This window comes from Rhinolophus sinicus, linkage group LG03, assembly GCF_036562045.2.
Source record: "Rhinolophus sinicus isolate RSC01 linkage group LG03, ASM3656204v1, whole genome shotgun sequence".
Taxonomy (NCBI): domain Eukaryota; kingdom Metazoa; phylum Chordata; class Mammalia; order Chiroptera; family Rhinolophidae; genus Rhinolophus; species Rhinolophus sinicus.
Genome location: NC_133753.1, coordinates 118,421,287 through 118,447,732, shown reverse-complemented (window position 1 = coordinate 118,447,732; position 26,446 = coordinate 118,421,287). Strand labels below are relative to the sequence as shown.

The 26,446-nt window shown below is 36.6% G+C and overlaps 1 protein-coding gene and 1 long non-coding RNA gene across 2 annotated transcripts in view; one reads left to right on the top strand and one right to left on the bottom strand.

Moving 5' to 3' along the window:
• HSD17B4 (hydroxysteroid 17-beta dehydrogenase 4) overlaps nucleotides 1-26,446 on the top strand; it is an 85,936-nt gene that overhangs the window by 13,276 nt on the left and 46,214 nt on the right. The window contains exons 3-11 of the mRNA XM_019746537.2: nucleotides 4,026-4,133; nucleotides 8,233-8,292; nucleotides 13,076-13,097; nucleotides 13,205-13,251; nucleotides 15,063-15,147; nucleotides 16,803-16,990; nucleotides 22,093-22,184; nucleotides 24,761-24,785; nucleotides 25,686-25,814. Of these exons, the coding sequence (XP_019602096.2) occupies nucleotides 4,026-4,133; nucleotides 8,233-8,292; nucleotides 13,076-13,097; nucleotides 13,205-13,251; nucleotides 15,063-15,147; nucleotides 16,803-16,990; nucleotides 22,093-22,184; nucleotides 24,761-24,785; nucleotides 25,686-25,814 (756 nt within the window). The remainder of the gene's footprint in view (nucleotides 1-4,025; nucleotides 4,134-8,232; nucleotides 8,293-13,075; nucleotides 13,098-13,204; nucleotides 13,252-15,062; nucleotides 15,148-16,802; nucleotides 16,991-22,092; nucleotides 22,185-24,760; nucleotides 24,786-25,685; nucleotides 25,815-26,446) is intronic.
• Nucleotides 2,196-2,682, bottom strand: LOC141570667 (uncharacterized). Its single transcript, XR_012494961.1, has 2 exons — nucleotides 2,594-2,682; nucleotides 2,196-2,403 (listed from the first exon to the last, which is right to left on the bottom strand). It is a non-coding gene; the product is annotated as an uncharacterized LOC141570667 (long non-coding RNA).

Sequence of the window (26,446 nt, the reverse complement as noted above, 5' to 3'; positions counted from 1 at the left end):
TTCTTTAGTTCTTTCAGCTGTTGTTTAAACTGTAGAAATTTTTCATTATTTTGAAAGTCTGCATCAGAATTCTTATTCTGTAAAGCCAAAAATTTCTTCTCCACTAATAATTTTAGATGTGGATTTTTTTTTTTTTTTGTATTGGGGAATATTGGGGAACAGTGTGTTTCTCCAGGGCCCATCAGCTCCAAGTCATTGTCCTTCAATCTAGTTGTGGAGGGTGCATCTCAGCTCCAAGTCCAGTTGTCATCTTCAGTCTTTAGTTGCAGGGGGCACAGCCCACCATCCCATGTGGGAATTGAACAGGCAACCTTGTTAAAAGCTCACGCTCTAACCAACTGAGCCATCCGCCCGCCCCTCCGGGAGCTCAGTGGCAGCTCTTTGTCTTCAATCTAGTTGTGGAGGGCGCAGCTCACTGGCCCATGTGGGAATCGAACTGGCAACCCGCTAACCAACTGAACCATCTGGCCTCCCAGATCTGGTATTTTTTCTGGATGCTTTTCTTTTACATGATTCATCGCAGACTGCACAGCCTTTGCATAATGGTTCAGTTTCCGATCCATCATAGCAAATTCAACCATTGCCTTGTCTATACTGTATTCACTACTCATGTCAATCTGAGTTTCCACAAATCCCAAAGCAACAGTAGAAGCTGTGTCCATTCCAGAGCTGATGCAGGATTGGAAGTTTTTAAAGAAGAGAGCAAATTCTACACCGCTGAATGTTCTAAAACCAGTTGAACCTGAGTTTGAACTGTGACACCCTACATCTTGAAATTATTACCTGGTTGCCCGACCCAGCTCCGTCTGGCTGCGCCCTGATTTCCTACACCCAGAGCCCAACTCTTTCTCAAGTGTTTTTCTTAAATTCTGTGTTTTTCAGTTTACTTGGCTTTGATCTATGTATCTTATCATTCATTTTTGCTTGTTATTTTATAAATTTTATCTTAAATTATTGTGTGAATTAACTTTATTTGTCCCTATTATTTAGTTATGTTGGCCTTTATATACTTTATGGTAAAACTTATTGTGCATTATTTTATTCATCACATACTGAACTTTCAATATGTCATAAGCTCTTTAAGATGCACCATTCCTATACACCTATGTGTTCCTTTGTAGATTTTCTTGCAAATAGTAAATGTTCAATTAATGTTTATATCTGTATGATTAGATATAGGGAGATGCTATATGGTAAGTGTGGTCAGTTGTTAAACATACAAAGATGGTGTCATGGTATAAGTTAGTGACTGAACACATTAGTTCTGTATGTAATTTTTGACGTCTTTTAACAGGTTTTATTTCTTTCATCATAGACCATGAAGTAGTATGTTTTATGAAAATTTACAAGTGTGCTTCTCTAATAGTTTAATATCATGCTTGTTTTTTTTTAATCACCATTCTTGTAATCATAAGCTTTCTCAACATGGAGAAGATATTTCACATTGTATGTTTAATCTTTTTTTTTTTAATTGCAGTAAGAACAGTTGATATGAGATCTATTCTCTTAACAAATTTGTAAGTGTACAGTAGTCCCCCTTCTGCATGGTTTTACTTTCCGTGGTTTCAGTTACCTGTGGTCAGCCACAGTCTGAAAGTATTAAGTGGAAAATTTCAGAAATAAACAATTCATGAGTTTCAGATTGTGTGCCATATTGAGGTGATGAAATCTTGTGCTGTCCCCTGGCAATCATCCCTTTGTCCAGTGTATGCACTGCCTGCCCCTGGGTCACTTAGTAGCCATTTGGGTTATTAGATTGACTCTCAAGGTATCTTAGTCCTTACGTTCAAGTAACCTTTATTTTACTTAATAACAGCCCCAAAGCACAACATTAGTGATGCTGGCAATTCGGATATGCCAAAGGGAAGCCATAAAATACTTCCTTTAAGTGAAAAGGTATGTAAGTATAGGAAAAAATATAGGCATACACACACACACACACACACACAATTGACCCTTGAACAAAGTGGGGGTTATAGGGGCACCAACCTTCTACACAGTCGAAAATCCACATGTAACTTTTGACTCCTCCAGAACTTACCTAGTAATATCCTACTGTTGACTGGAAGCCTTACCAATAATATAAACAGTTGACTAACATTTATTTTGTATGTTATATGTATTATGTACTATATTCTTACAATAAAGTAAGCTAGAGAAAGCATGTTACTAAGAAAATCATAAGGAAGAGAAAAGGCAATTAACAGTATTTATTGAAAAAAATCCGCAGATACGTGGACCTGCACAATTCAGACCCCTGTTGTCCCAAGGTCCAACTTGGAACAGGGTTCTGTATTCTTTGCAGTTTCGGGAATCCACTGGGGGTCTTGGAACGTAGTCCTCACAGATAATATACAGTCCAGTATTATTAACTGTAGGCACGCACTGTGTTGTACAGCAGATCTGCAGAAGTGATTCATTTGGCGTGATTGAAACCATGCCCATATATTCGTGACTCCCCATTTCCTCCTCCCCCAGTCTCTGGCAACCACCATTGTACTCCCTGATCTTACGAGTTTGACTATTTTAGATACTTTCATGTAAGTGGATTCATGCAATATTTGGCCTTCAGTGACTGGCTTATTTCACTTACCGTAATATCTTCAAGGTTTACCCATGTTGTTGCATATTGCAGAATTTCTTTTTTAGCGTTGAATAATATTCCAGTGTATGTAGGTACCACATTTTCTTTAGCCGTTCATCCTTCGATGTACATTTAGGTTATTTCACATTGTAATGAAGAGCGGGGAAAAGAAAGGGGAGGAGCACATGCTAGAGAGGGATTAATTTGTTTAGCAATATGCAGTAGCAAATGACAAAGGCAATTAAAGGAAAGGCAATTACAGAAGGTAAAGGTGGTTAAGACAAAATATATATATAGCAGAGAAGCTCACCAAACTGGGGGAAAACAGCACTGGAACAGTCAGAAATCAAAACCTTGTCAGGTCTGCGGCTGGAAAAGCTGAGACATCTCCCACTGCTGCTCGCTAGTTCTCTAGAATGCTGGAATGATGATAAATCACCAAGGACGAATGACAAAAATCCCAAATGACACTGCCAACTGAGGTCTGTCTTATATATTTTCTCAGATGTACCTTAGAGCCCAGCTTCTTGTTCCTGCCTCTCCCTCCAGGAATGGCCAGTTCCGGGAGGGTTCGGCAGTTACTAGGTATGATAACAATATTGCTTATCCGGCTGAAGGGCTAGTTTGGACAAGCAATATCTACTGTTTCTGCTTGGGGCCATCGGCCCAAGGCCTTCCAAAGCCTGGCAACGTGTCTGTCACGTCATCCTGATACAACTCAGCTACTTCTTCACTTCATCTGCTGATGTGGGCGAAACAGACGGAAAAGCAACCTCATCTCATATCTCCCCTGCTCGGAAGGATGAGACCAAAGCGGGGAATTCTCTCAACCCCTGATCAAGAATTCTTTTAACCCTAAGCTAGCCATCACCTCACTTGCAGTAATAGAAAAAAGCTAATAGACAAAACTTAATATCAGCCAATCAATGAAGGCAAATTTTCCTCAACATCTTTCCTACACACGTTCTGGCTGTTGTCAGTAGTGCTGCAATGAACACTGGGGTGCTAATATTTCTCTGAGATCCTGATTTCAATTCTTTAGAATAAATGCCCAGAAGTGGGATTGCTGGATCATATGGCAATTCTGTTTTTAATTCTTTTTGTTTGTTTTTAGTTTTTTGAGGCACCTCCATACTGTTTTCTTGTGTGTTTAATCTTCATTGTTTTTTGCTAAAAGCGGGTTGAATCATGTTCTTCTTTACAAAAAAGAAAACAACAATGCAAAGTTAAAAATTTTGTTTAAATAGTTTTGCTCTTCATATCTACATTTAAAGCAAAGAGGCATGTTTTGAATATGTATATCTCATGCTGCGTTTAGTAAGATGGGGGTAGGGTAGGAGGGAATTGGGCAGATGACTAAAGAAATACACTAATAGAATTTAATTTCAACTCATGATGACTGTCTAGAAATGAATTCATGCTTGTTTGTTTTTCATTACAGTGAATGATTTAGGAGGGGACTTCAAGGGATTTGGTAAAGGTTCCTCAGCTGCTGATAAGGTTGTTGAAGAAATAAGAAGGAAAGGCGGAAAAGCAGTGGCCAACTATGGTATGATATTTGAGACAACTGTACTATTTTTTAAATTTTCCTTCAACTAATGGTATTGTTTACATTAATAATCATTGAGCAAATATCTCAGCATTCCTGTGTAATTATGAAATTAGATTTTACCTAAGTCAGCCAAAGCTATTTGGCTACATATTTTATAGGTGAGAAGTTTTTAAACTTTTGATGTAGATTATTTCTCAAGTCTAACTTTTATTCTGTTGTTTATTTAGTATTTTTATTAATGAGCACATGGTATAATCAGTAAATCATTGTAGATATGTATATGAATATGTTCTTGTTCTTAAAAGACCTCTTTTAGCTGAAAGGTCTTACGTATTTCTACAAAATGACATTAAATTCTTCTTTTTAAAATTGTTTAAAAAGAATTGTAAAGTAATATTGTGTAAGAAGTGAAATACCCCCTTTCTGTACCTAGCCTCCATATTCCATTCTGCACAACTAATCATTGCTATATGTAACTTTCTTATCTTTAAAAAAACTTAAGAGTCAAATTTAGGCATTAAAATTATGTCATGAGAAAAACAGCAAGTACAAGCTTTACATTTGATATATTGATTCTCATACTATTTCTAAGGATCATTCTTGAATAGATTTACTTTAAAAAGCCAATGCTTACTGACTTTTCTGCAAATTAGATTGTTTTTATGGGCTAGGGATTAAATGAGATTACCAGTGTCTTCGTTTTGAAATTTTAGAGGAAAGGAAATAGGGTATGATTTGTTTGGAGTGTTCAAGAGCATAATGAGGCAGACATTTTAGTATATTCATTCTACATTAAGAATCTAGAAAATTTTTTTCAGCTTTTTAAAAATAATTTTTGGGTTTTTAAAAACCTATTTTATAAAGATAAAATTTCCACTCCCCCCCCCCCCCCCAGTTTTGATATGCAGCCTGTATCAATCAGGATTTGGTCAGGAAAACAGAAGCCCCTTTAGGTTTTCCAATTGTTAAGGGTTTTTTTTTTCTTGTTTTTTTTAATTAGGTGTATAAGACAATGTACTAGTTAGACATTTAAACCCCTCACAAAGTGATACCCCCACAATCTACTGCCCCTCTGACATCGTATACTGCTATTACAGTTCCACTGACTCTATTCCTAATGCTATACTCCAAAATCTGTGACTATATATATTAAATTATAGTTGACATTCGTTATTATTCAGCTTCAGCGTCAGGTGTACACTGCAGTGGTCAGGCACCTCACCCTAATAAGACAAGTGTCCATCAGATACCCTATAAAATCTTTACAACATTATTTATTATATTCTTGAAACTGTCTTTCGTATCCCTGTGGCAATCTTGTAGTTACCGGTTGTGCTTTCTAATCCCCTCACCTTCTCCCTTATCCCCACCCCCCCTCCCATTTAGCAACCCTCAGTTTTTCCTCTATATCTCTGAGACTGTTTCTGATTAGTTTGTTCATTTAGTCTATTCTTTAGATTCCACATGTAAGAGAGATCATGTAGTATTTGTCTTTCTCCATCTGACTTATTTCACGTAGCATAATGTTCTCTAAGTCCATCCATATCATTGCAAATGAATTTAGTAAAGTAGCAAGATACAAGTTAATGTTGAGAAATCAGTTGCATTTATATACACCAATAATAAACTATCAGAAGGAGAAATTAAGAAAACAGTCCCATTTACAATTGATTCAAAAACTATAAAATACTTAGAAATAAATTTAACTAAAGAAGTAAAAGACCTGTACTCAGAAAATTATAAAACATTGAAAAGAGGAAATAGAGAAGATACAAATAAATGGAAACACATACCATGCTCATGGATAGGAAGAATTAATATAGTTAAAATGTCCATACTGCCTAAGGCAGTATACAGATTCAGTGCAATTCCTATCAAACTACCAAGGACATTTTTCACAGAAATAGCACATATAATCCTAAAATTTATGTGGAACCATAAAAGACCCCGAGTACCCATGGCAATATTGAGAAATAAGAACAAAGTGGGAGGTATCACGATACCTGACATCAACTCATACTATAAGGCTATAGTAATCAAAACAACATGGTACTGGCATAAAACCAGATACATATATCAATGGAACAGAATAGAGAGCCCAGAAATAAATCCATGCCTGTATAGTCATTTAATGTACGACAATGGAAGCAAGAATTTACTTTGGGGTAAAGACAGTCTGTTCAATAAATGGTGCTGGAAACCTGGACAGACACATGCAAAAAAATGAAGCTGGACCCCGTCCTTACACCATATACAAGAATAAATTCAAAATGGATTAAAGACTTAAATGTAAGATCTGAAACCATAAAATTCCTAGAAGAAAATATAGGAAGTAAATTTGCAGACATGACCCAGAGTAATATTTTTACTGATATTTCCCTTCGGGCAAGGGAAGTAAGAGAAAAAATAAACATATGGGATTACATCAAACTAAAAAGTTTTTTCACAGCAAAGAAACCATCAATAAAACAAAAAGGCATCCTACTGAATGGGAGAAGGTATTTGTCAATGATACATTTGATAAGGGGTTAATGTCCAAAATTTATAAAAAGCTCATTCAATTCAACATAAAAAAACCAAACAACCCAATTAAAAAATGGGCAGAGGACATGAAGCGACGTTTTTCTAAAGAGGACATACAGGTGGTAAATAGACATGTGAAAAAATGTTCAACCTCACTAATCGTTAGAGAAATGTAAATAAAAACCACAATGAGATACCATCTCACAAAAGTCAGAATGGCTATCAGCAATAAATCAACAAACAACAACTGCTGGCAAGGTTGTGGAGAAAAGGGAACCCTTGTGCACTGCTGGTGAGATTGCAATTGGTGAAGGGTTTTAATACAGAGAATTAGAGGCTTGCGTAACCATTGGAAAGGCTGGGTAAGTGCATGTCAGGGAACCTGTGATGACTGTCTCAGCCTGCAGCAGGTGGTTCTTCAGAGCTCACCTAGGTGTCCTGTCCAGTCTTCCATCTTCTCATAAGATTGCCTGCATCTGCAGTCATCTGCTTTTCCATGCGTTGGGTGATTACCTCTTTCAGGCATATCTAACTGATAGGGTTTCCAGGCAGGAATTCCCACCCATTATCAGGAATTTTTTTCGCCTTCCCGTTCCGAATCCCGAGATATAAACTGTTTTCTGTTCTCCACGATAAATCGTTTCCACAAAGTGACGGCCAATACTACCAACCACCTGGGTTCAAGGAACCGATTTTTCCCGATTTCCCGACCAACTTTTCTCGGGATTTGGGAACGGGAAGGCGAAAAAGATTCATTCCGAAGAACAGGTGGAATTCCTGCCTGGAAACCCTACTAACTGAGGACTATATGGGTCCCAGGGAAGAGACTGTATTCCCTGGCTCCTCCCCTGTGATTGCACAGAATATAGAAGGAGGTAGCTGTGATGTTGAGTTGACAGCTGACTATAGGACACACAACTCTTGGGATACGAGCCCTTCTCCTGGGCTGATTGGCAGAAAATAACAAAGCCACACTTTTTTGTTGAACTTTACTTTTCGTGGTTAGTATTTCAAAAATGGTTGGTTTATTTTCCATGTGTAGTTATACAGCATTGAACATGCTTTTTCAAATTAAACATGCACTTTCTTCCCTCCCTCCCAAATTCTGATCTGTACCCATATGGGGAAATGCCTATGTGGCTTTTTAATATTAAATATATATTAAATAAAATTAAATATTCAGTTTGTCGTACTGGCCACATTTCAAGCACTCAGTAGCCACATGTGGTGGCTACAGTGTTAATGTAGAAAAAGGATATTTCTGTCTTCATAGAAGTGGTATTGGATACTGCTATTTCAGATTGTATTTGCCAAATACTTCTTATTTACCCCTTCGTTTTTTTTTTTCTTTTTTCTTTTTTGTAGGTTAATGAATTATCTTAGGGGCTAAATTTCTTTTGTAACATTAGATCATCTATATTTTGATCTGTGTGCCTGCAATATAGATGTATTTTTCTTGAAAATGAGTTCTGTTGGTTGAATAGTATCTGTTACATGCTTTGATCCACAGGATTTAGAAATCATTTGTGAGAGATCTTAACTGAAGTTTTGTACTGATTTCTCTTTCCTTCAGATTCAGTGGAAGCAGGAGAGAAGCTTGTGAAGACAGCACTGGATGCTTTTGGAAGAATAGGTGATGTTTTTTTGCATTTATGTTACCAACAGAGCAGCTACTGCCTTCCTAGTAAAATAGTTTTGTTTTACTTTTGTTTATTAAAAACTTCTTCTTTCTTGATAATCAAATTTTTAGATTTGTTCTACAAATTGATTACTTTACATGCACTACATTATTCCACAAAGGGCTTGAGGTGGCAATTGTTTTGTATATATGTGTTGTTTGTTTTATATTTTTCTGCACTTTAAGAACTTTTGAAAAATGTGTAAGTATTCTTTAAGTTCCCTTTTTATAGTAATTTAATTATACCCGAAATGTGTTTACAAAATAAAAAATTAATCAATATTTTAGTCTTATAGAGGACCCAGTGGAATTATTTGGATAATTATGACTCGGATTAAAATAATTCAGTGTATTGCAAATTAATTAAGATGAATTATATACAGTTGACCCTTGAAAAATGTGGCACTAACCCACCATGCAGTTGAAAATCCATGTATAGCTTTTTTTAAAAGTTAGTTTCAGGTGTACAAAACAACATAGTGACTAGACATTTATATACCTTACAAACTAACAAGTCTGTTACCCACCTGACACTACATAGTTATTAGAATATTATTGCCATGTATAACTTTTGACTCCCCAAAAACTTAACAACTAAGAGCCCACCTTTGACTAGAAGCCTTACTGGTAACATATATAGTTGATTAATATATGTTTTGTATATTACGTATGTTATACACTGTATTTTTACAGTAAAGTAAGTTAGACAAAAGCAAATGTTATTAAGATCATAAGGGAGAGAACATAAATTTACAGTACTGTACCATATTTATTGATATTGTCAGTTTGTTCTGTTGGTTTACAAGATGAATTGTCAGTACCTACATCAATATTGTCTTACATGACACAAAACACTGTAAATGTTATATATATTATGAACACCAGACATCAAAATGAAAAGATAATATGAAAAAGAAATTCATGTTTACAGATACAACGATTCATGCTTTGGTAACAAAGATGTAGCAGTGTGGTTGCTTTATGGTAGCCTAGTGTAATCAATATGATTACTTCATGGTAGCCTAGCTTATATAGTAGTGAATAGATTGTTGTAAAATTTTTATGGCATACAGTATGAGAGTCATATTCATAATACAGTATTGGAAACATTACATTTTTAAAAATTCACTTGCCTGTGATGACAGGTTGATTCTCAGTTTCTCTAATTATAAGAGAGAGAGAGAGAGAGAGGCATACTGTACCGTAATATAATTCTTTGAAAGCAGAGTCATAAAACAGTAAGGAAACTAACACATTAATTTTATGTTAAATATCACTCGCCTTATGTGTATGGAAGCATAGGATATCCACTTCTATACAAGTCTTGCACACGAGGTTCTACGTGATGAATCCTTAGGCAATGATGACACGAAAACGTCTCATACAGTTCTTACCATACAGTTGTTATATTTTCACACGAAGACACTTTATTAACTGTATGGTGTGATGATTATTACTGTCCATTCTGTGGAAGTAGATCACCATAAAGGTCCTTATCCTTGTTGTCTTTCATGTTCAGTAGGCTGAGGGGCAGGCGGTGGCCTTGCTGTCTCAGGGATGGCAGAGGTGCAAGAGGTGGCGGAAGTGGAAGGGCAGGCAGGAGAGGCAGGCATACTCAGTGTAACTTTGTGGAAATACATCCTAATTTCTGTTTGACTCTCTTGCATTTTCATTTCTCTAAAAATGTTTCTATACAGTACCGTTCTTCTTCCACTGTTTGCTTTAGTTTTAGTGCCCGTATCCTAGAAGGGTTCATGTCACAAAGCAGTCTTGAGTAATCAGATCCCTCCTGCCAGATCGTCTAACGTCAGTTTGGTTTCTGGCCCTGTTTCTTCTACGTCTTCTTCCTCATTGTCTGGCACTCATAACCAGTCATCTTCTGTTAATTCCTCTGGTGTGGTGTCCATTAGCTCTTGAATTTCTCCAAGATCTATACCTTGAAACGCTTCCCCCCACATCTCTTTTGCCATATCCACAATCTCTTTGATTGGCCCTGTCGTAAATCCTGTGACATCACGTACAAAATCTGGACACAGTTTTCTCCAGCAGGAGTTGACTGTTTTGGGCTTGATGGCTTTCACGGCTTTTTCTATAACAACAATGGCACCTTCAGTGGTGTCATCCTTCCAGACTTCCACGATGTTCTCTCTGTCGGGGTTTTTATAGCATTGACAATCCTTTCCATAGAGTCCTGTGTGTAATGAGCCTGCCGTATTAAGGCTGAATTAGAGACATTGTGTTTGGGGGCAGATAGACCACTTCAGTGCCTTTGGGTTGAACTCCCGTGGTTCTGGGTAGCCAGGGATGTCATGCAAAACCAAAGAACATTAAGGTACTTCCGGAACAAAGTGTCAGTGAAACCAATCCAGAAAGAGGGTTCTCATTGTCCAGGCCTCCTGGGTGTGCAACCGAAAGACTGGCAGCTGGTGTTTGTCTTTTCCCTTCAAGGCTTGGGGTTTAGTAGCTTTATAGGTAAGTCCTGATCAGAAACCCAACTGCATTTGCACAAAATAGTTACCTTATCTCTTCTGGCCTTAATCTGGTGCTCATTTCTCTTCCTTACTAACAAACGTCTTTTGTGGCATTATTTCCTCTCCCCAGAATAGGGCACTTTCATGTGCATTAAAAACTTGTTCAGCTAGATACCCTTTCTCCTGAGCGGTTTTCTTAATGGTGTCTGGGAACTTATCTGCTGCCTCTTGGTCAACAGAAGCTGTTTCTCTGGTATCTTTGACATTTTTTAAGCCAAACCTTAACTTCTAAAATTACCATTCCATCTTTTGCTGGCATTGAATTCTCCAGCTTTAGATGCTTCACCTTCCTTGTGCTTTAAGTTGTCATCTAGTGACTCCACTTTTTCTTGATTCATACTAGAGTGTATAGGCGTGCCTTTCTTACTGAAATCCTGGGCCCACATAAAAGTTGCATTTTCAATATAAGATAAAAAGGTATTTTGCAAAAAGTGCGAAGTTTTTGTGCTTGCCGAACTAGCTGCAGTGATGGCTCCATGAATTTTCTTTTCTTTCTTTTACAGTGGTTCTTAATGCTGGGTTCATTTATCTTGACATGCAGGCAACCACACTTGCACCCCTCAATGTATGGTACATGTCAAGCAATTCAACTTTTTAAAATAGTGTCACGACTTTTCTCTGCTTCTTGGGAGTACCCTCAGAATCACTAGTGGCACTTTGTATGGGTCCCATGCTGTTATTCAGGTTCACGGTATTGCACTAAAAAATGAAAAATAGAGGAAAGCCGTAAGAGATCGCTTTTTACTGCCATACACAATTGACTGGAGAGAGGAACTTCTGATGGGAGCTATCAGCATCACATGGTATTGTAAGCGGATACTTACAGCCCTTGAGCTCACTGCAATAGCGACAGAAGGTGGCTACAGAGTTATTACAGTATGTACTATAGTTAATTTTATGCAGTTATGATTTAATACTGCATCTTTACGTTTGTTTACATTTCTCTCAACTGAATGGCGCCATGTATGGTCTGTGTTTTTGCATAAGTTTTGATAAATTTTAACTTTATAATGGATTTGTATATATTTTGTGGTAGTAAATAATAAAATAGACCAGTGCCTACATTTTTTTTTATGTATTCATGACATAATAATTTTGTTGTTGTTTCTAGGCTATGCGAGTACTTGTCTGTGAGTTTTTCGCATTGTTGCAAATCTCCAAAAATTTGTCCAATGTATTTACTGGAAAAATCTATATACAAATGCACTCAGGCAGTTCAAACCTGTGTTGTTCAAGGGTCAACTGTGTAATAAAAATCTTCATTTTAAAGAAGCATTTTCAATATATTGTTTAGTCCATTTTTCTCTAGATAATCTTCCTGGTTTAATTCCACACAATTTTAAAAAAGGATTATTGAATTCAAGAGGGAAACATTACTGCAGATAAGCCTAACATGTGTACAACCTGAAAAACATTAATTTTTATAATTTGAATGTGCTCACCCCCATATTTATAATATTTTTTTAGTTATGTCTTAAGAGACATGTTCACATACCATCTGACAGAGGGATAGAGACCACAGAAATGTGAAGTCATAGGTTGAAAATAGCTACAAGATGGTGGTTGAACCTTAAAAAATCATTTCTTTCTTTTCAAAGTGAGAGTACAATTATGTTTTAAGATAGGAATCAGTTTTTAACTCTAATGGTTTTCTTTGTGGGCTTTTGACTTTTGAGTGACAAGAAAATAACTTTTAAGGTTTTTAACTTTCCAAGTGAATTTTGAGGTTAAATGAGTAGTGGTTTGTGGTTACCACAGAATCCTAAGAACCTAAGAGTTGTGCCATAGCTAAATCTATTAATAATAAGCTGATAGAATTACGGCAGAAGGTAGAGGTGGAAAAATTCAGATATGCAAGTTTAAGAGCAAAGCACTGATATAATGTGATACTGTGGTTTTGTGAATCATATATTTTTTTATTTTTTGCTATAGGTATAAAATTTTGTTCTGAAAGCACTTTTACCAGTTGCATACACAGAGGGTGCCAAAAAAATGTGTATACATTTTATAAAAGGAAAAAACTATTAAAATTGTAATAATATATACCAATAATAAAAGATGAATACAGGTCATGCATATACATTTTTTTGGCACCCCTGGTACTTTTCCATGGGGGAAAACATTTTTGAAAGAAATGTGAGTTGTAAGCAAATGCAAATTCACATAGTTGCTTTTATATTTCTGACTTAGATCTTTTTATATTGCAGATATTGTGATCAACAATGCTGGGTGAGTATTTCTATTTTCATTGTTAGTAAAGTAATATGCATGCAAAGTTCTTTTTTTTTTTTAATGTATATACTCACCCTCTAATCGATATAATATCAATTTCTTAGAATTCTGAGAGACCGTTCCTTTAGTAGAATAAGTGATGAAGACTGGGGTAAGTTGTTTTAAATATATGTCTCTGTGGAGCATACCTATCTATTTAGCCTTTTAATATTTGATAAATTCATACATTTAAGGAAAAACTTGGTTTTATCTACTTTTTCTTCTGTTAATGTAAGTGATGAATAAGCTTTATAACTGAAAATGATGAATAGTTGGAAATAGCCCATTTTTTTAACATTTGATAAAAAAATTTTTTTAATCAGTTGGCAAAAGTTATTCAGAAGAATTTTGTGGCTTTTGATTTGTTTCCCTCATTTTTTCCTTGAGAGGTTGTCAGCATTTTCTAGCAGTATTCACTCTTTCTAACAGCCTTTAGCATGTTTATCTGGCTGTGTGATTCTTATTTCTAGAACAAGAGCAGGATATGGAAGGGAGCCTGGGGCACTAAAATGATGGAGATCTTAGAACTGGGTGGGAAAAACCTAGATGTAATTGTGAAGCTTCTGACAAGGAGGATATTTTTCCATTAGCAATGCCATGTTGAAAAGATTGAGTTTAGATAATGAACAAATCACAGTTACAAATTTTTTTTTTCTATTTGCTCTTCTTTGCCCTTACTTTTCATCGGCCATTAGAACTAAAACAAACACTGGTGGCTGAGACAACGGCAGGCATGATAACTGAGGTGAATTATATCATTGTTTATAGAGTGTGCTTCTGGAGAATATTGCCAGAAATTTTTTTGGAAGAAGCACATCTTTGTGTCTTAGAGTTGAGCAAAGAGGAGCTTTTAGTTTCCTCTTCTCTTGCAACAACTGGGGTAAAAAGAAACTGAAAGCTAAGATTTGTTGGCCAAGGAGGCAGATGTTGGTGCTTTCCTTTGAGCTCTGGTGAAGCTGGGGTGTTTTCTCTTCTGTTTTCACCCTAAGCTCACCACTCCTAACTACCCTTTGCTTTTTTTTTTTTTTTTTTTAATGAGCCTTGCGCTCCCCGGGGCTGAGGCAGTCGGCCATCAGCCATAGGTTGGCCGCTCACAGCTGGGAATCCAACCGGTGACCTCGGCGTTAGGAGCACAGCCCTCCAACCACCTGAGCCACCGACTGGCCTACCCTTTTTCTTTTAAGTTCCTTTTTTCACTCTCACATTATTCTAATAGAAACATGTAAAAACATTTGTTGAGGCCCCAGATTAAAACAAAAATAAATAAAAATGGTTAGAAACTGATAATTAAAAAAGTAAAATTAAATTTAAATCTAAAGAAAATTGAATTAAAAAAGAAGTCAGGCTAGAGGATTTTGTCTATCTGAATCATTCCCCAGGTTGTCTGTTTATTAGATTGACATCCCGAAAACAGATAGGTTTATCTCTCTTCTTCCCTCTCTCCCTCCCCCCTCTGTCCTCCCATTTTCTACCCTCTGCTCCTCAATTCTCTCTAACTCATTTATGAACCATGGGGAAAATAGGAATGTAGGGATATACTGAGTGTTTTGTAAACATTTCTTGATAAATTGTGGTTTATGACTATGGTTTATAACTAATGTTTGTGTCGAGTCCCAATTATGTATGTAAAATTATTAGGTATTAGTGAATTTTTATGTAAGCAGGCATAAATTAAAAATATGTACAGGGATTTCAATAATTTTATAAATAATATAGAAAATGGGTATGAACTATTAATTGGTTTCATACTTGGAACAAAAGCAAAAACATTTACTCAGAGAGCAGTGCGATAATAGATGATTTTGAATGCTGGGTATAAAATTAATATCTGTTTATATGTAAATCATTGCTTAATGTTGCTTCTGAGACATGCCTAGTTGACTTTTTGATGAGACATATAATAAAAATAATTTTTTGTTTTAGATATAATCCATAGAGTGCATTTGCGGGGTTCCTTCCAAGTGACCCGGGCAGCATGGGATCACATGAAGAAACAGAATTTTGGAAGGTAGAGTTGCATGTGGCTTTTAAGGGGGATTAGAGATGTGTGTGGGTTCTTGGGTACAGGGAATGGTAATTGCTTTGACACTGAGGAAAACATCTTCAGATACGTGTAGGCTTTTTAAATGTAGTTTTGGCACATACTCTGTCATTAAATTGGTCATTTAGTCACAGATTAGCTGAGCTGGACAGCTTTATATTCCTTTTCACCTCCTACTTTTCATTATTAATGATTTTCCTGTAGTTCTCTGATATTTTAGCAGTACATACGTTGAGGGTTTAGCTATACTTTATTCTTTAACCAAAATATCATTTTGTGTATCCGGTGACCAAATGGGGAGAGATGAGAGGCTGTTTCCTCCTAGCTGGTACTTGTCAGACATGAGTTAGTCTTTATAAACTTTTTAGGAACTGGAGAACTCTCATGGCTGCATCTATGTGAGTGACTCAGCCTTGCAGAGCTAGTTAGTGGCTCCATGCACTCTAATGTCAAGGTCATTCCTGTTAACTTAGGGTTTGTACACATTTACTAGAAGTGAATCGTTTGTGATACCTTTTCTTACCAGAGATTTGTAGTTTATCCTGACCCTAGCAGCTTCTGAAAGAAAATGATACAATTTATTTCACTTGATCTACTAAGTAAAGTGAGTGAGATTGGGTCAGATTATGAGATGGCATTATTTTAATATGAGGCATTTAGTATTATCGAGGAAGGGAGAGGGCAAAGTGATGAGAACTGAAGAATCAGACCTGCTTTATCTAATGTTTCTTACCACAATTTTAACTTATATATTGCCAGTTTATTTGATTTTTACAAATATTTCTTGTTTTCAGTAAATAATGAATGTACATTCTTACACTTGAATTCATTTGGTTCTGACCAGGGATTCTTTTTTTTTTTTTTTTCTCCTAATTTTCTATGGGGGAATATTGGGGAATAGTGTGTTTTTTCAGGACTCATCAGCTCCAAGTCCAGTCGTTGTTTTCAATCTAGTTGTGGAGGGCGTAGCTCACTTGCCCATGTGGGAATCGAACTGGCGACCATGGTATTAGGAGCACTGCACTCTAACCAACTGAGCCGCTCGGCCACCCCAGTGATTCTTTTTAAAACAGTTAAATCTTGTAATTGAATTTTGAGAGATTACTTTTGTTATTAATATTATTTTAGATAATGTGAATCTTGACAGTAAGAACCTAATGACAACAGTATACAGAGTCACTTTTGAGTCTCTTGAGGTGTCATAGTACCAAAAAAGAAAAAAAAAGAAAGCTTAGAATTGCAACGTTATCAAAACATGGTAAAGATAAAACTGAAAGCAACAAAGGAGCAAGACCAAACATTTGGTTCTGGTCAAAACCAAATGAATTCAAGTGTAAGAATGTACACAAATAAAAAAACAAAAACTGATAGACACAGACAACAGTTTAGTTGTTACCAGAGGGTAAGAGGGGAGGGGGGTGGTAGGTGAGGGTAAAAGGGATCAAATATATGGTGATGGAAGGAGAACTGACTCTGGGTGGTGAACACACAATGTGATCTGTAGATGACGTATTACAGAATTGTACACTTGAAACTTATGTAACTTTACTAACCATTGTCACCCCAATAAACTTTAATTAAAAAAAAAAATGGTGACGTTGGGGAATTGATTTTCCTTTTAGGATTATTATGACTACATCGGCTTCGGGAATATATGGCAACTTTGGCCAGGCAAATTACAGTGCTGCAAAGCTGGGTCTTTTGGGCCTTTCAAATACTCTTGCACTCGAAGGCAAGAAAAACAACATTTATTGTAACACTATTGCCCCTATTGCTGGATCGAGGATGACTGAGAATATTCTTCCTCAAAGTAAGTAGCTTAGATTTTTTAGTGCTATAACCCATAAACCTGGGTGTAATGAGCTTTGTAAAAGTATTTAATTTTCTGAATAGTTACAAAATTATTTTCCTTACGGTATCAAAAAGTATCATATAGTTTGTGTTCATTGTAGAAAATTTAGAAAAGCACAAAGGAACAAATAAAAAAATAACCCATAATTCTGTCACACTAAGATAAACTTTCATTCTTTTTTTCTGTATAGGTAGACATATATATAATTATGTATATATATATATCTATAGATATAGATATAGATACATATACACACACATATACATACATATATATAATTATATATGTCTAATACAGATAAAAAGAATGAAAATTTATATATAAATATATATAGATATATATAGACACACGCATATATACATATATATGTATACATATATAATTATATATATGTCTAATACAGATAAAAAGAATGAAAGTTTAAATACAAATATATATGTATTACACATACCTATATATAATATATATATGTGTGTGCCAGGTAGTTTCAGGCAGGCTGGCTGGAATTGGAGCAGGCATGGTTTGGGAGAGACCCAGGATGTTCTGTGTTGGGGTCATCTTGGTGGGATGGCTGGAACTGGAGTGGGCATGGTTGGGGGCGTACTGGAGCACTGTGTGCTGGGGACGCCCTGGTGGGATGGCTGGAGCTAAAACAGGTGTGAATCTGGGTGTCCTGGGGCATGCCATGCTAGGGCCATTTTGATGGGATGGCTGGAACTGGTGTGGGTGTGGGTCTGGGGTCCCAGGGTACACTGCGTCAGGGTTGCCTTGGCAGGATGTCTAGACCTGGAAGAAGTGTGGGCTCCGGGTGTCCTGGGACATGACTTTCCAGTTCCACCCTAGCAGGATGGCTGGATTGGGTGCAGGTTAGTGGGGTCCCTGAACACTTTGCATTGGAGCCATCTTTGGGGGATGGCTGGAGCTGGTGTGGGCCAGGGACCTTGGCAGGCCTGATAGGGTAACTGGACTGTGCTTCTGTCCTTGCTGTCAAGGTGCAAGGGTAACATAAAAAATGATGCTGTTTGGTACCCTGATCCTGAAGACGGTTCCAGCAGTTCCCCACCCATTTGGCAGACACTCCAGAGTTTGTAAATGGATTTCCTTCACATATAGCCTACGTGCCCTTTCCTTTAAACTGCAGTTTTTTCAGCCTTGCCCCAGGGTGGGTGAGTCTGCATGTGGACGCCCCCAGTGATTTCCCTACTGCAGGTCACTGCGTTGGGGATGGGGTTCCCATTGTTACCGTGTCTCTATCTCCTACCCTTCTCTGTGTGATCCCTCTGTTGTTCGTTGTGCAGAAGCTGTTCAGTCAGCCCCTCAGTTCTATATGTAGGTGTATATTCTGTGTATTTATGGAAGGAGGTGAATTCTGGGTCTTTCTATCTTGAACCCCTACTTTGGTTTTATTTTTTATAGCTTAGAAAAAGTTGAAAATTTATTTTGCCCCAGGGTTTTTTTCTCTTCCTCTGAAATATCACTTATAGGCTATCAAAGGAATTATGTTTAAAAACCAGATGTTATGAGTAATATGTGGAGACATTTGTAGTTTCTTTTTCCTCTAATGTACGTAACTTACATGTTTCTTACATGAAGTGATGCATAATCCTCGAATGAAGACCCATGAACTAACTTCCCAAGCTGTATTTGTTATTCACTGCTGCATGATAAATTACTCCAAAACTTAGTGGATTAAACAGCAAACATTTATTATCTCACACAGTTTCTGGGGTCTGGCATCTTCAGTGGCTTAGCTGGGAAGTTCTGGTTTTGGTCTCTAAAAAGGTTTTAATGAAGATGGTTGCTGGGACTCCAGTCATTCAGAAGCTTGCTGGGTTGGAGGATCCACTTCCAAACTCACACATGCACATGACAGGAGGCCTCCCTTCCTTCCTAGCTGTTATCTGGAGGACTCGGTTTCTTACCATGTGGGTTTCTCCATCGGACTATTTATATGGCAGCTGGCTTCCCCCAGAGCTAATAATTTGAAAGAGAAACAGTCACCAGGATAATAGTTGACGATATCGTTTAATTTCAGGAGTGACATAGTATCACTTCTGTTCTGTTGGTCACAGAGACCAACTCTGGTATATTGTGGGAGGGGACTGCAAAGAGGGGTGAATAAGAGGAGATGGGGATCACTGGGGCCGTCTCGACCAGCTGTCATGCAACCCGAAAACTGGGGCATACCAATAACTTGCATCTATCTTTGTTGTCCTTTCATCTCAAACCCCTTGCTTCCCCCAGATGTAATCACTTAAAGAAAATGATTGGTTTTCATTTCCTTACCCTTTCTTAAAAAAATAATAAATACATGGCTAAACCCTTTATTGTTTGGTTTGATTGATTTTGATCCTAATGAAATTGTAATATACTGTACTTTTTAGGGAGGGGTTGCTCTTTGGTTTTTTTCTACGCAGTGTTATATATCTAAGATTAATTCATGTTATATTTAGCTATAGTTCACTCATTTTTACTGCTGTGTCATAATCCATTATGTGAATTTATCTAATTCTTATTAATAGACATCTGGGTTTGTGTCAGTTTATTTGCTTTTTTGAACAGTGCTGCCATTTTTTTTTTTTAACAGTGTTTCCGTTCTTGTTCATATGTCCTGGGTCACATAAACAATAATTTTTCTAGGGTGTGTGCTTAGAAGTAAAATTGCTGAGTTATAGAATATACCGGGGTTGCCAAAACAATGTATACAAGTGGACACTTTGGTCAACGTTGCTCAAGCAGTAGTTCGCCATAATAAGAAGTGTCTGGATGCTGATGGTAACCACTTTGAGCACCTCTTTTAACTGCAAAAGTCAAACGTGACTTGTATTCATCTTTTGTTATTGGTATGTGTGTATATTGAGTATTATAATTTTAATACAGTTTTCTGTTCTTAAAATGTATACACATTTTTTTGGCACCCTCTATATAAATGCTAAACTTAAGATAATGCTAAATTATTTTCAAATATATTAAGCCAATTAACATCCAACCAGTGGTTACAGAATTCTCACTGATCTCTGGTTGGGTCGGGGGTCTCCAGGATCACCTTTAGGCTCGATGATGCTCTAGAAGAAGTCACAGAACCCAGACAAAGCTGTTGTAGTAATGGTTATGGGTTTTTAGAGTGAAAAGATACAGGTTAAAATGAGCAGAGAGGAAAGGCACATGGGGTGAAATTCAGAAGAAACCAGGCTGCATGCTTTTAAGTGTTGCCAGCCAGGCAAGCTCGCCTGAGCCTTGGGGTCCAGGCTTTTTATTGGTGGTCAGTCATGTAAGCCTGCGGCCCCTGCGTGATTGACCTCTGCTACACAGATTCCAGCCCCTCAGAGCAAAAGCAGGCTTCATCATAAGTCACATTGTCTGCATAAACTATCTGATCACACTGGTTCTGCATGGCCCAAGTACTCAGGCATACACAAACCCTCTTATTAAGCAGGGTATTCCAAGGCTCAGAGCTCACCCCCCAGGAGCTGGCCAAGGGTCAGTCCTGAAGACAGACGTTTCTGGGATGGTGCAGAGTTTTGAAGCAACCTTGACCTGCTGAGTTAACCCTTTTCTACAATCTGGTCCTTCTCCAAACCTGGCATTGTCAATGTGTGCCAATCTAGTGAGTATAAAATGGTATCTCATTGTTATATTCTCAGGAACTTCACTTACCCTTTTGAGCCTTGTTTTTTTTGTTCGTAAAATTGAGCTTAATAAGATGCTAGCTAACCTATGAGTTTGGAATGTGTTTTGAGTACTGGAAAGCAAGAATATTTACTTACATTATTAGTGACGATATGTGAAAAAAGATGCAAGGCAGAAGTATTTTTTCCTACGTGACTTATGTTCCTTTCTTCTTTTTTTCTCACCTAATATAATGGACGCTGAGTTGGATTTTATAGATGTGTTTATTGCTGTATTCAATACTACTATAAAGGTAGTCAACTCAAACTTCAGAATCTATGTAAATATCCTTTAACATTCCATTTTGCAATTAATGCTTGTATATAAAGGAAATTAGAGGAATGTTATGTATTGAGACGAATGTTATATGGGTTAAGAAATTGTTTTATCATGTAATTTGAGATGGCTGGAATCTCCCTTTGGTTTCTCCTCATATTTATAACAGAGAGTGGAGAACAGTGCACCACTAGACTTTTTGCATACTGGAGAGCTTTTAGAGGCTATAAAGTGAAAAGTTTTTGGAGTTGCTCCTTAACTTATGGAGACTGTAAATATCATCGTTGTTGCTTTAGCATATTAATATAAAATTAGGTTTTGTCATTTCACAATTAAAATTTGCAATTATTTAATTGTTTAAAGACTATAAAGTAAGTATATTAACAAATTGAATCTCATTTGAGCTTTGGAACAACTTGATGGAACAGGTAAGGAAAGCACTCTGCTTACATGGTACTAATGAAGGCACAGCTCCAGGGGAGTCGAGTGATGTGCTCAGTCCTAAGTGGCCTGCAAGGCAGGGCTAGCAGTAAAATCCATGTCTTCCTACTCCTTGTGTGTAGTACCTTTCTGCTGTATTAAGTTGCTCACAGAAAGGGTACAATGGGAAAATATTTCTTACACTTTGTTACTCATCAGCAATGGTTGCAAGGTCCATTTCACATCTTATCTTACTGCCATTACAATTGTTAGAGCTGGGTGTTTTTTTTTTTTTTTTTTTTTCTAGCTTATGGTTAAATAGCTGGGAAAACAAAAAAGTTTTGGGAATGAACGGTACTGAGTTCCTCATGTTATATGTAGAATTGCACACCAGTCTTTGCCTAGGCAGCTCTAACTTGCCTTTTCCTGAATATTATGTTACCTGTCTTGGAAAAGTATATTTGATGTATTCAATGTTAGAAGCTGGAGAGAGCTTTAGGAGTGTCTCCATTGGGATGGAAAATGTTCTTTGAAAAGCCTTGAATGTTAGACTAATTAAGTGTGTATATTTAATTTTGTTCTTATTTACTTAAATTACCTATACTTTTATAAATAAGAAATTCTCAGAAAATAAAATGATTGATTAAATATGTATACTTGTTAAACACTTTTTCTTTTTTTTGTATTTATTTCAGATATGTTGGAATCTCTGAAGCCGGATTATGTGGCACCCCTGGTTCTTTGGCTTTGCCACGAGAGTTGTGAGGAAAACGGTGGCCTGTTTGAGGTATTCTGAACTTTCTTGCTTTCTCCCAAAGTAATATTTGTGTAACTAAATACAAAAAATGATTTAAAAATTAGTATTTTTCAGTTGTTCACATTTGTAAAAAATCTACATTAGTTGACATCACTTGCATATTTTTTTAATATTATGGTTATGTGATGGTTAAGGGACGAGTGTTGATTAATGTCTTTTTTTGAGAAAATAACAGCAACTTCATAAATTCTGTTTTTATTTAGTTCTTCATTTCTAATATTCTTACCAAATGAAAATGTGGCTTATGTGTTTAGTCACACACATAGAGAAAGTGTCATTTGGTTAGAGAAACTCAATGGTAAAGTACAAGGATGAGAATAGGGGTTAGAGTCGGCCAGGCCAGATTTTGAATTCTTGATCTGGTCATTGCTAGCTTGCTGGAATTTTGTACAAATTAACCTCCCTGAGCCTTGGTTTCTTTGGGGTTTTGTTGTGACAACTAGAAATTATACTTTTAAACTCTTAGCATGGGACCTAGTACATATTAGTCACTCCTCAATTTTAAATATTACAGCAGCATAGCAGGAATTTAGTCTGGGTATGATAGGTCAGTAAACACAACTTATTATGTATCTTAACTTTAAAAAAATAAGCTCTCTATTTTTCCTTGTTGCAAAACTTTAAATGTTTATTGTAACAATAAAAACTGCACATAATCCCACTATCCATGAGACCTGGTTTTCACTGGTAGTCAGTCCTTTTAGATTTCTTTATGCTAGCATATACATTTTTGATTCCTTATTTCAGTTTGATCTCTTTTTTCCTAGCATGAACTGTTATATTTCAGACTCCCCCCCTTTATTTGATTCTCTGTGGTAATAATGAACCTGTTGTGTGAGGAATACGATGATATCGAAAAATATTTCTTGGTAGCAAAATAACCTGGCTCAGTTTGAAGTGAATGATGTATTAGTCTGATTCATTTGCATAAAAAGCTGATAAGTAAATAAAAACTAGTCTACACATGTCTAAGCAGAGCTATGTACCTCCCCTTTCTTAACCACAACCATTGAATGTGAATTGTGAAAAATTAAAGGTGGAAAGAACTTTATAACTCTAAATATGCAGAAGAGGAAAATTTAATATAATAACATTAAGCCATACGGAGCTCAAAATTTGGCCTGCCTATCTTTTTTCTCATTGGGGAATTAAAAAAAACAAACTTTTTATCTTTTACAATTATATTTATTATTCTGTCAACAAAAGTATGTGCTTTTTATAGAAAACTTCAACTATGCAGGAAAATATATAGAAGAAAATAGAAATCACCCACATTATCACTATTTAGAGATAAACTACTATTAATATTTTTATGTATTCTCTTCTAGTCTTTTACTAGCTGTGCATTTACATGAATAGTCTTTTTGTAGATAGGCATTTTATACACACACTCAAACATACATAATTAGGAGTGTGTATCGTTTTACTATATTGTGAACATCTTTAGTGAGGAGCATTAGGTATGTGTGATTAATAAAATACAGTAAGAGATGTGTGTGTAATATCCTGACTCACACCTTATTTGCAAAGTTTTGATCAGTAGCTATAGTGGCAGATACAGATTCTTTGGCTAGCTGAGCCGTTGTTTCTAGCACCTGAGAGGAGCGTGCAGCTTGTTCCTTTACTCCCAAAATAGGATAAAAGATGGCATCTCTTGCCTATTATCAAAAGTGCTGCTGATTTATCTACTCTAACAGCGTCAAGACTGATTAGTCTATTATAAAAGGTGTGGGCGTGTTAATATAAAGGCAAAGCGTGATTGAAAAGCCAAGTCCCACGAGCATATAGCCACTGAGATGTGTGCTGTCTACTGATTAATTTTTTCCTGTCATATGTATGTGGAATTCACGTGATTAGTTCTGGCACACTGTAGTTGTGGTGTTTGAAGGCATGACAAACAGATTTTCTTTATATCAAACATTTTCTTCTGAGGATATCTTTGAATGATCTCTAAGAAAAAAATTAATCTTTCTGTGTAGCAGTTAACATATTTGATCATTCGCTTTATCTTTATATATGATGTTTCATTGAATTGACTACATGTAGTTCATTAAGTCAAATCCTGGTTTTATTTTTCTTTGTTTTTAATTTTTTTATTCACTAGGTCTTTGTAGAGGGACATATATTTTGAGCCTGTGATGTGCTAGACAATTTTACTATTTATGTATTGTTTAACCTTCATGGTTACCTCATGAAGAGTGTATTATTATCCTTGTTTTACATAAGGGGACACTTGGCTTTAGGGAAGTCAGATGATTTGACCAGAGTCACACAGCGAGTCAGTAAAAGAACTGGTATCAAAGCTTGGTTTCTGACCTCAGAGTAATGCTTTTCTCCTACATTGCGCTGCTTTATACTTCTCCTCTATAACACGAACAGAGCAGTCATGGGGGCCAGTGGCCTTTTGTAGAGCTGTCTTATTTTTATACATTGTCATCTAGCATTCTAATATTCTTAGTAAGATAGTTGCCTGTTGTCTTAATTTAAAAAATTTTATGAGTGATTTCACATTAGATGGTATAACTTTTTTCCTGTCTTTTTGGTAGGTTGGAGCAGGATGGATTGGAAAATGTAAGTCTCTTTTGCTTTTTGCTTTGCCATAATTTCGGTATCTTTAAACCTGCATATCCAATTAGAGCTGGGTAAAGATCTTGTGAAACACCTAACCATTGGATTGAGTGCATGCATATTCAAACGCAAACATTGTTACACCAACAGGTATTTGAAAACATGGAAGTTGTCCTGCAGACCTGTGGCATTTTCAAGAATCTGTTTCATTTTCTTTCTGTTGGCAGTTCTTATTCATGACCTGCCTAGTCTTACTGAGAACTGGCTATTCCCTTAGCACAGTCTCCCTTTGTATTGATGTTTGTCCTCCTATATCTCTGACATCCCACATGATTGTTCTTACTCTTTATGATTTTTGCGACTCTCCACATTCTAGTTGACTTCCTGTGGAAAAGGAGGCAGAACAAAGAGAGGAAAAAGGAGAATTATGTGGGACTATCTGATACAGTAATTTGGTTATCTGGAATTTCTGACCTGTTAGCACCACTAGTCCTCAGTTTACTATCCAGCAAAGCTCTATTCTGTTACCTTGAAGTATATTCCCCAAGTGATCTATGGTCATGAATTCAGTTTTTTGGGGGATGATAATATATAATTTAACTTTTTTGGATTCTGCATTTCATTCTGTTTTTAGTAGTGCCTGGCATAGTCAGGAGAGAAGTTTTTCCCTTCAGTTTCAGGTGTGTGTGTGTGTGTGTGTGTGTGTGTGTGTGTGTGTGTATGACATTATCCTAATGGGTTTGTTATTTTAGGAAAAGTGCATTTTAAGGAATATAGTAAAACTCTTTAGAAATTAGAATCCCTTTTCTGAAAGTTAAAAAAAATTCAAGGGGCTCTTATAAATTTTACTTTCTGTCCTTTACTTAAACTGTCTCAATATCTTAGTTTTGTTTCTATAACCAGTACGCTGGGAGCGGACCCTTGGAGCCATTGTAAGACAGAAGAATCAGCCAATGACTCCTGAGGCAGTGAAGGCTGACTGGATACAGATCTGTGACTTTGAAAATGCCAGCAAGCCTCGGAGCATTGAAGGTAAAGAGTCTCAAGTCAGTTCTTTCCTGCTTGGGGAACCAGAGGCAATCTCTTCTCTTACGGAATGGCCTCACTGTGGTGACTTAGACACTTGAATCATCTAGACTACATTTTCTGCTCGTGTGCATTAGAACTCTTCCAGTTTAAGATAGGTATGTCAGTCTCACTGTCAGTTTTTCAGTTTTTTAATACTCCTATTTTTTTGTTGTATGTGCAGTTGGGGGATGGTATGAGGGGGTTATCCATTTGTGCTGAATGCATCCATTCCCCATCTGATGTTGGTTTCGAAGTCTTCCTTATCTAACCATATGCTCCTTGTCTAACCTGATTTTTTTTTTTATTTCCCAAAAAGTTAATTTAAGCCTATTTTATTTAGACTTGGCTCTTCTCTGTCTAAAGAATAGATTTTGCTGTTTTAGTACTTTGTCTTTGCTGCTGTTTCTCTGTCTTTCTAAAATGCCCTTTCCTCCTTTCATTAGTGCGTCTTTAGAAAAACGCAAGGCTCAGATGTTCAACATAACCTCCCCAGGTATCCTGGGCTACACTGATCTCTCTTAGCTGAACTTTTACCACTTGAGCATCGAATCATAACTGCTTTCCAGCGCTTTTGTTTCCTAAGTATGTGGTTTCCT